Genomic DNA, 10,466 nt, shown 5'->3' on the forward strand with positions numbered 1-10,466 from the left:
GGTTGGAGGGGACCTCTGGAGATCTATTCCAACCCTCTGCTGAAGCAGGATCCCTAGCGTAGGTCACACAGGAAAGTGTCTGAGTGGGTTTTGAATATCTCCAAAGAAGGACCAAAACCTCTCTAGTTCAAGATGTGCTTGGAGATTACCTACAGTGCAGTGTACTTCCCTTGCTTTTAATGTTAGCTGCCTTGACTGAAAATCGTTAGGAAATGAGTTTGAAGGGTGATTATCAATGAATTTAGCAAGACTGTCTTTGTAACACAGTAATTGGGTCAGTGACTGTCACCTAGATGACAGTTATGTTCTTACTGAGGAATCTGACTTGAGAGCCATGCTGAAAGAAGCAGATGTCTGAGCTGCTGAAGAACTTCACAATTATTTAAAGCACCTAACTAGGATCCTGTTCTCATTTATAACTGGCAGCTTAAGAACTGCTAATAAGCAATTTTGAGGGACAGTGAAACCTGACAAGCAGCAGGAAAGTCAAAACATAAGTGAGTATGTGAATCTGCTGCTTTTTTAGATCCCAAAGTATATTTGCATTGATCTTAGAGTCTGGTAGCCTTATCAGAGTAAAAGAGAGCCTATTAGAGTGAAAGAAACGTTGTTTTCCTGGTCATATCTCTTGGATCCATTGTCTGTTGGTGTACAAGAGAGTTTCTGGCTTCTGCTCAGCATGCAATCCAGAGGTGTAGCTTTGCAAAGTGTGCCTTAATGCTGTCAGACATAGTTTGGGGTGTGCACCCTCCTCACTGAGTCAGAAGCAACACTTGTAAGTTTTATAAGAAAAGGAAACTGAAAAATCAGCGTGGCTTTCTTTCACTCTAACATAGGTGTAGTGGCATTCTCCCCACTTACAGAATTCTTTGTTATGTTACTTAATTTTAATCTGCTCAGATATTTAATGTCACCCTTTAGATGGAAAATTTTAAGATTGCTAGAGGCTGTTGCTCTTTTATTTTTCTTAATGGGAAATCTTTCTGTGCTAGACTACAGTCAGAGTCTCTCTTTTGTTTACTGTGGTCCCATGTGTCTCCAATTTTTTTGCTGTTACCATTAGAATGCACGTGTGCATACTGACATGTGTTTGAATGAGAAAGTCTGCCATTAGTGTCTGCATCTGCAAAACAAGGACCGCTGTTCTGAGAAGCTATATACTTTATACTTACACAGAGAAAGACACTACTTGACTTCAGCCTGTTCCTAATTTATTGCCACAAGGATCCAAAAGATCCCCTGCATGACTCAATGTGATGCACAGTTTACATAGTGACTAGCATCCAAGTAGTGGGGGGGAAAAAAAAAGTTGCTGTCGTCTTCATTCCGAAGTCTTTCTCAGTACTGACTGTGTTACAGGGTAATGCGTGCAATTTTAACTCACTTAGAGGCACAGCCCTTTGCCTTGGTTGGTGCAGATAGTTTTGAAAGAAGTGATCCCCAATTATCTTCTATATCTAAACAAAATCTGTTCTGCTGAAGACTCCAAGGGTTCTTCTGTTTCTTCGGCATCTTTTCTGCAGTGGATCATTGAGAGTTAAGGAGGGGTTTTAGGAAGAACACAATAAATTTGGAGTGAACCTCAAGTAGTCATCCATTCTCAAAAATATTAGCTAAAATAAAAGAATACTTTAAGATATTTTGCAAGGAATATCTGAATGTTTTCATTTTTAGGGATTTTTTATTTACCTTGGAATACAGTTGTGTGTCCTCTGTCTTTGTTGAACTGATTAAGACATTTGACTTCAGATGCCCTTTAAAATGGTAGGTAGGTTGTGAAGTGTTGTCAGTTTCTCTTTTGTACTCCTGAAATTTCAACTCTAATGACTTGTATGATTTAAACACCAATAAGTACCACAAAGAGGAAAGTAGGGAAACAAAACGATCAGCTTGAGTATTAGACACAAGTTACCATTTTATTGAAATACTATAAGTACACAAGGCATGGTACTGAAGGTGCTCTTAACAGAAACTCTTCAACTTAAGGATCATGTGCTTTACTGACTGAACTTGATTCTTTAGATATCCCAGCAATGCATTCACTTCTGTTAATCACTACAAAGATAATGCAAAAAAATTCTTGTAATTATCTGAAATTGTAATACAGAATACAGTTTCAAAAATAACATTTGATAAAATTGAGTTCTTGCTACTTAGGTTGCTTCACTCCTTGGGAAAAATCAGATTGCTTGATGTTGGAAGCTGCTTTAATCCATTTCTGAAGTTTGAAGAATTTCTGACAGTTGGCATAGATATTGTTCCAGCTGTTGAGGTATGTAACACTTGCTATATTTGATATAAAGCTGATTGCCAGTGGTTCCAAAATAATAGCTGTAATTGTTTGGTTCTAAAAATAAGGAAAAAAACATCCTCGCTGTGAATCTTAATATTGCAAAAAACTTCAGTAGCTGTCTTGTTATGAAGTCTCAGATGAGTTCTTGAATCTTGAAAGCCATGAAAAAAATTTGAGTTGGTTTACGCTTAGGCATGGAGCTCCTGTAAGCTGCGTGTTCTGACAAAGAAATAATCTCTGCCTATACTTTGCGAGTTTTTTTGTGGAGAGTCTAGTAACTAGAAGTGCATTCTGAAGGGGATTTTGAGATTATTGCTGCAGATGCTAAACCTCAGTCCTGAGGACAAGATTAACACTTAGGGCTGGTTCTATGGTAAGTAATATATTTCTGATCAATTGTTTCACTATGTAGTAAGATTCCAAAATGCATTTTTTCTGCAATCACGTCCCCTTTCTTCATCTTTCTGTTTTGATCTGACTTCTGTCAGTTGCAGTAGTATTTACTAACCAAGTAAAATGACAAAGCATAATAGAGTGAAAAGGTATGTAGAGGAATGCATTTCTGTCAGATAACATAAATCCTGTGACCTTACATATCTTGCCAGCTTCTAGGCTGAATTTTTCTAAAAGTTGAAAATGCAAATCAGCAGCCTTAGGTGGTAGCTCTTTAGATGTGGAAATTTACAAGTGGTTTTCTTTTTTTGTTAACTTGGAAGTTGTGTTACTTGCTGCAGTGTGGCTTACTTGCAAAGTGCTTGGCATTTTGTTCTGGTCACCAGATTTGCATAATTCATCTCCAAACTTGTAAACAAAATTATAATGGAAGGTATTCCTGGAAAAAAAAAACATGTGAACTCAAGCACATCTGCTGTAGTAAGCTGAGGCCCACCTCCAAACTAGAATTAATCCTGATCTGTTCAAGATGACTGCTTTAAACCGTATCACCACCACAGTCACCTGAAAAAAATTGATCTCTTCTCCAGCAGTTGCTTCCGCTCATTTGAGATTTCAAAATACCAGCCAGAGGGTTCTTACAGGAGTCAGTGTTGTTTTCTGACCTTAATAAATGAATAAATAAGTGGAGTAACAGAGCATTGAAGTCAAAGATAGAAGAACCTTTAAAATCTTCTGATTTATCTGATATTTTAGATACCAAAATATTTTTTGAAACAAATGGAACCATAGAGGCTTTTCAGGAGATCAGTTTGTTAAATAATATTGAATAGAGGGTTAAATACTTAATAAAAATAGGTTAATCCGTTTTCTTAATGTAAATTCTTCAGAGATACATGTAGTAGTTGAGTACAATACTTCAGCTTATTTTAGGAGTATTGAAAATAATTGAAGAAAAACTAGGAGAGGAACTGAAGTGTTGTTTAATGAAAGAATGTGTTCCAACTGTTTAGAATCTGCGTGCTTTATATACAGAAACTGTGATGTGGAACTGTGATATGAATCACAGAATCATAGAATCACCAAGGTTGGAAAAGACCTAAAAGATCACCCAGTCCAACCGTTCACCTATTCCCAGTAGCTCCTACTAAACCATGTCCCTCAACACAACATCCAGCCTTTCCTTGAACACCCCCAGGCTCGGTGATTCCACCACCTCCCTGGGCAGTCCATTCCAGTGCCTGACCACCCTTTCTGAAAAGTAATACTTCCTCATGTCCAGCCTGAATCTCCCCTGCCGTAGCTTGAAGCAATTTCCTCTGGTCCTATCACTAATGACACGAGAGAAGAGGCCGACCTCCAGCTCACTACAACCTCCCTTCAGGAAGTTATAGAGAGCAATAAGGCCTCCCCTGAGCCTCCTGTTCTCCAGGCTGAACATTCCTAGCTCCTTCAGCCTCTCCTCATATGGCCTGTGTTCCAGACCCCTCACCAGCTTTGTTGCCCTCCTTTGAACACGTTCCAGGGCCTCAATATCTTTCTTGCAGTGAGGGGCCCAAAACTGGACACAGTAATGTGAAATTACTGTGATTAATTTCCACAGAATGTGGAAATGTGTTTCTATTAGAAGTTCAAATTTCTATTAAAAGTTCAGGTTTGGTCATTTGGGGGCAGGTTGGGTGGAGCTGCACTGAAAGAGAAGTAAAACAGATTTCCTAGTGTATTCATTGGCCACTTTTTCAAACACTGTATCTCTGGCAGATGTTCCAGAGAATAATTAGCTGCTGTTATTTTCTTACAGGAGTTTGGTTTGCTTGGTACAGGAAGGGAGAACAGCAAAATTGAAATGAACAGCGAATCTCAATTTTGTGAAAGTCCCAACAGAATTTCTTACTGCTGGAAAACAAGCTGACTATGCAGCAGATGTTGTATTGGAGTAAATGCAGTCTTAGGGGAAAAAGAAGTCTGGAATGGTACCAAACTTAAGAAAAAGATGAGCAGCATTTAGTTCTTAAATGTCAGTTTGTGCTCTGAAATATGAGTTCACTATTAAGATCAGCTCAAGAGTTGCACATCTAGACTTTAACAGCAAACCCCAGTTTAGCACCTAGCAGCATTTTTTTTCCTAACACTGCCTTGCAGAGTTTAGGATTCTACTTGCAGTGTACTTTAGTCATGAAATCACCTTCAACGTTATTTCTACTTAATTGTTCTGTGAATATCTTTCCACTACAGAGAAATATTTTCTGTCTCATTTTTTCAGTGATGTAAGTAACCTAAGTCCACAGCACTTTTATTCTGAAATTCTTACCTAGATATCCCGACGTTACTACTGTTAATTTCCTGTTTGAAATGTTAAAAGGAAGAATATTAAAATGTAAGCCTGCAGGTGTAGTAGTTGTAATTGAAATTCCTTGATCAAACAGAAATAATGACAATCTTTTTTTTTTTTTTTTAAATTAGAACTACTGAATCACAATTTTTTTTTTTTTTTTTTTTTTGCATGTTGCTTTATTCTTTCTCACTTTTATTGCACACTGTCTGAAGAAAATGTGGTTTTGTATACACAGGAATAATGTTATTTTCTATTTGGAAGGAAATGTACTTTTCAGTTGTTCTGTAAATATGTTTGCATTGTTGTGTTTTGTTCTTTTTTTAATATTACTTAAAACATGCTATCAATAGTTTGAGGGGATATGAAAACACATAGGTCTGCCTCCACCTTTCATGTTCTCTGCAGAATTTTCTGTCTCATCTTTTTCACTGCATGCACTCTAGGCACTGATACCAACTTCTGTTCCTATCTTGTTGCAGCCTTTTACCTTAGCTTTTTTGGAAAGAAGTCATTTCTAGATTTTGATGAATGCGGAATGTCAAAACTTAAGCACAGTAAATAGCTGGATATTACTTTTGGGTGCTGTGTGATTGAAAATGTTACAAATTTACTCTTTTGTTGCTTTCATCTGACAGCTTGACCTCACAAACAATTAAAAGATGATTTTTAAGCTCTTCTCTGGCTAAACTCTGCATCTGCAGCAGTTAAAACATGTACATTCATCTCTATTACAAAGTGTGTAGTGTAAGTGTGCTTCAGCTTTCTAATATAGGGTGCCTTGCCACAGCTTCTTCCTGTTTTTGTTTTTGTGCAAGTAAGGAGGTCAGTTTTTTCCAAGTGACACCAAACTATTAAACTTTTTGGATACCTCAAACATTTGTTGGAAATACCGAGGTATCAAATTTAATTTCATTATATTGATTTCCAGTTTATTTAAAAAATAATTTAAAAACAAACAAACAAAAAAATCTGGATTTGAATTGTTAAATTCGCATCATTTTCACTCTTGCCAACTTCAAAAAGCATGGGATTTTGACACTTAATAGGGGATATTCTATGCTTCCAGCATCTGGAGAAACAAAAGTAATGTACAATTCTTTTTTTTTTTTTTAAATCAGTTGAGATAGAAAGCTGTAGTGGAATGTATCAAATCAGCAATCTCCATTTTTTTTTTTTTTCTGTTATTCTTTTTAATAAAAGCTTAATAAACAGTTCTCAGCTATCAAACCTCCACTGTGTTGCTGCACATTTCAAATAGTTGTTGACAACTGTGAAAGCCAGTAATATCCGTGATTTTCAAATTGCCATTTTACTGTGTTTGACTTAATAGCATGAGGGATGTTCAGGGGACTTGAAATTTCCCTGAGGGAACAAAGAGAATATTACTGTTCATTCTCTGATAGTGAATTGTGCTTTTGCTCTTTAAACTAACCTTGATGTTTGTTTGGATTTTTCTGTTCCACCAGAGCGTATACAAATGCGACTTCTTAAATCTTCAAATTCAGCAACCTCTTCAGCTGGCACAAGATGCTATAGATGCCTTTCTTAAGCAACTGAAAAATCCCATTGATTCTTTACCTGGAGAACTATTCCACGTTGTTGTTTTTTCACTCCTCCTCTCTTATTTTCCATCACCCTATCAGCGGTGGATATGCTGCAAGAAGGCACACGAACTTCTCGTATTAAATGGCTTATTGCTTGTCATAACTCCTGATTCATCTCATCAGAATCGTCGGGCTATGATGATGAAAAGCTGGAGAATTGCCATAGAATCCTTGGGTTTTAAACGCTTTAAGTATTCCAAGTTTTCTCATATGCACCTGATGGCTTTTAGGAAAACCTCCCTGCAAACAACAAGTGACTTAGTTAGCAGGAACTACCCTGGAATGTTGTATATCCCACAGGATTTCAACAGTATAGAGGATGAGGAGTATTCCAACACTTCCTGCTACATTCGATCAGACATGGAAGATGAACAGCTAGCTTACGGTTTTATGGAGCTACCTGATGCTCCTTATGACTCGGACTCTGGAGAAAGCCAGTCTAGTTCAATTCCTTTTTATGAGCTCGAAGATCCTGTATTGCTTCTAAGTTAATGTAGCAGTTGACGTGCTAAGTCAGACCTCTTGCTTAACTAATTTTGCTATACTAACATGGGCTCAACACACAACAGTGGTTTGCATAAAGAAAATGCAAAGGTTTACAGAGTTTGCTATTTTTTTCTACTTTGAAATTTTAAAATATATTCTTGTATGAGAGTGAAAAAAAGTTTTATGCAAGTGACTCTTGTCATAGCATAAATTGCTGTTACTTTCTTTAGAATATATATCACTAATTTTCTGCCAGAAAGGTACCATTCTTTTCTTTAGTGCTGTGAAGTGTGAATTCTATTTAATTTGCTAAATGTTGTTTCAATATTTTTAACTCTTAATGTGATTGAGCTTAAGGCACTGGAGTTGGTTGGCTTCTGAGAAGTAAATGTAGGAAGAACTAATTTGCACTTTAATTAAATGTGCAGATGGGTTAAGACACTTGGTTACACATGTCCCTACTTAATTACAGAACAAAACTTATTTCCAAAATTTGTTTCACTCTGGTTAAGCCTGGGCTGGAGAAACTGTAATGCACATTTGATTTTACTTTCATTGCTGCCCTCTTGAGATAACACCAAAACACTTGAATAGGTTAATCCAAAGTTACACACGCTGTGTAATTTCGATGCATAAGTAGCAGGTAGACGTGAGATTCCTAAAGAGATTACCCTGCACAAACAGAGGAGTATGGTACGTCTAGATGATTGTTTCACCTCAAAGCTGGAACATGAGTTTGCAGTTATATATGTGTACAAGCACTAACACATAACAGTATTTCCCTGATAATAGTGTTTTGTATTCTTTTCAAACTGTTTTGGGGTTGTGTTCTTTGATGTTGGGTTGTTGTTTTTGTGGGTTTTTTGGGTGGATTTTTGGGGGGATGGGGGAGGGGCAGGATGGTTTTTTTTTTTTTGTCATGTTTTAAAGTAAATTATTTATGTGTTTTAAAAACAACTTTAACTTGAGAAGCCTACAATTAAGGACAATTGTGGTAACTACAGACCAATTTTTGTTAAAAGGAACATAATTACACAAGTTTTTCAAGGCATACCTACATTTGCACAGTCGTATTCAGACCACAGAAGTGAAGTTAACATACACTGTTCTGTTTGCTTATTTGGACCTTAATTTTCTGTTTAGTCAAATAAAAACTCTGTAGCTATCTGAAAACTGATCTGCACTGTAAGAAGGTGGAACAAGCATTTTATGTTTATGAAGTTTTTTATCTTGTATAATAAATTTGTAAGTATTTTGCAGGAAAAAAGAAATTCTTTTCAGCATTAATAATAGAGGAACCAGTATTAGTTTAGCTTAGATTGCCCTAATGACCAGAATTTATGAATTTAAATGTCAGGCTTTTAAATGGGTATGTAAGTGCCTATGACAAATGATTTGAAGTAGGTGCCGCATCATGGATTTAATACTGACTGCAGCAACGTGATAGAAAATACTAATGTGGTTTCATAGGTGACTGAGATGAAATACACCTTACACCATATTAATCTATCGTGCTATAATCATACAGCAGTTACCAGACGAACTGTGATGTTAGTGTGAATTTCACAGTGGTTGCTGCAAAAATGAAACTTCTCCTTTCTATTGAAATTTTGCACTTGAAGTGTCAGTTTGACCTGTTTGTTTTTTCCTCTACAGTTTCCTACAGAAAGTCATACTGCACTGGTCCTACTTACACTCAGATGTGAACTGGACTGCAATACTTTATTCTTTAACATAAGCTTTCTCTCTCTTTTCATAGTGTCCCCTAATATTTGACTCAAATTTGTTAATCAGTCTGATTGATACGGCTGTATACAAACCAAACAGCTATACTGCTTGTGTAATGTTTTATGGGAAGTACTCATCAAAAGAAATACACAATGAATTCAAAATCAGATATCACTTGGAGTTATCATCTAGTGCTTCACAACATCACTTTAACTAAAACAGTCCCCAATAGTTAGTCAGAATCTCTCTTTTTTCACTGACTCCAGTAATAGTCATGTTAAAGCTTAAAATATTGGTGCTCTAAATTCAGCTGTTCTTGAGGGAGAAAAAAAAAACCAACTAATCTGCACCTACTTCAAAGTGTACCTAGCATTTTGTCATTCTGATTTAAAAAATAATCTGTACCAGCTAACAGAAATATTGACATTGGTCAGTGTAAACTGGTTTGTGATTCATACAGCTAAGCTGTTCTGACCAGGACATATCTTCAAAAAGTTTATATTAACATTGAAAATTTAGGCCTCCATGGCAGCTTGGTGTCACCACTGTATTTGTGGTTTAGGGACCTAAGTTTCATAACAGCTTGATTTTCTTGCTGCTTATTCTACATACCTTAAGTGTTCTTTTTTATTATTTAATTTTTTTTCTTTAATGTAAGGGACAGTGGATTGTTGTGAAGGAGGACAGTTGGATTTATGTAAATACTTACAACTCCCTGAACAATATTAATGTATTGGGAGTTTTTGGCTATTTAGCTTTGGTGCAAAGAGAATGTTTCTAAGTTATGAAATGTCTGAAAACTTTGACTGGGCAAGAGATGACAAACATCTCTTGTTCTTAAGGTGCTGGCAAGGAAAAGAAAAAAAATGTATTTGCATTTCTGTTGTCTTTATGTCACTACCTTTTGTGAACAAAGCACATTTATTAAAAAAAAAAAACTGAAGATTTCAGAGTATTTTTACTTTTCCTACTGCAGTCAGTTTATGCTAAATTTCAGTAAAGCCAATGCATAGTAATTTTCAATAAAACAGCTGCATTTATTTTATGCCCAAATTACGGTGAAGATGTTAAATTTACTGCTTCAGCTCAGTTGTGGTCTTTGCTTTATAGAAGGAGTTTTAAAGTTCCTCCAGTCCATCTCCTATTTCTTCACTTGCCTGCTTACAACATGACTCACTTGCTAATGCAGATCTTACCACTCTAGATGTTCTTAATTTCCCCTTTATCTTTCTGAAATATATCTTTTCAGCACCTGTTGCCCTTTGGGATCATTCCTGTATTCCTCTATACGATGGTTTTGAGACTGAAGGTGTGGGGAAAGGATGGCAATGGGAAAAGCAACCTAAAGAATATAAAATGCAAGTCTTGCAAGACTGGAGGAAAATTAAATTTCAGTAGAGCTGGAGTGTCCCCCTTGTCCTGTAGAGCTTAGCTGGTGTATTTCATCCTTCGCAGAATGGTAGGGGTTGGAAGGGATCTCTGGGGATCATCAGTCTACCCCCTGTGCTAAAACAGGTTCCCTACAGTAGGTTGGATGGGAAAGCATCCAGGTGGGTTTTGAATATTTGCAGAGAAGAAGACTCCATAGCCTCTCTGGCAGCTTGTTCAATGCTCTGTCACCTGAGAG

The 10,466-nt window shown here is 36.6% G+C and overlaps 1 protein-coding gene across 2 annotated transcripts in view; it reads left to right on the top strand.

Annotated features, from left to right (window-relative positions):
• BMT2 (base methyltransferase of 25S rRNA 2 homolog) overlaps positions 1-8,027 on the top strand; it is a 31,048-nt gene extending 23,021 nt beyond the window's left edge. For both annotated transcript variants that reach the window (XM_048938764.1, XM_048938773.1), the window contains exons 4-5: positions 2,158-2,272; positions 6,488-8,027. In XM_048938764.1, the coding sequence (XP_048794721.1) occupies positions 2,158-2,272; positions 6,488-7,117 (745 nt within the window). In that variant the 3' untranslated portion in view covers positions 7,118-8,027. The remainder of the gene's footprint in view (positions 1-2,157; positions 2,273-6,487) is intronic.
• The last annotated feature ends 2,439 nt before the right edge of the window (positions 8,028-10,466 follow it).

Source organism: Lagopus muta, chromosome 1, assembly GCF_023343835.1.
Source record: "Lagopus muta isolate bLagMut1 chromosome 1, bLagMut1 primary, whole genome shotgun sequence".
NCBI lineage: Eukaryota > Metazoa > Chordata > Aves > Galliformes > Phasianidae > Lagopus > Lagopus muta.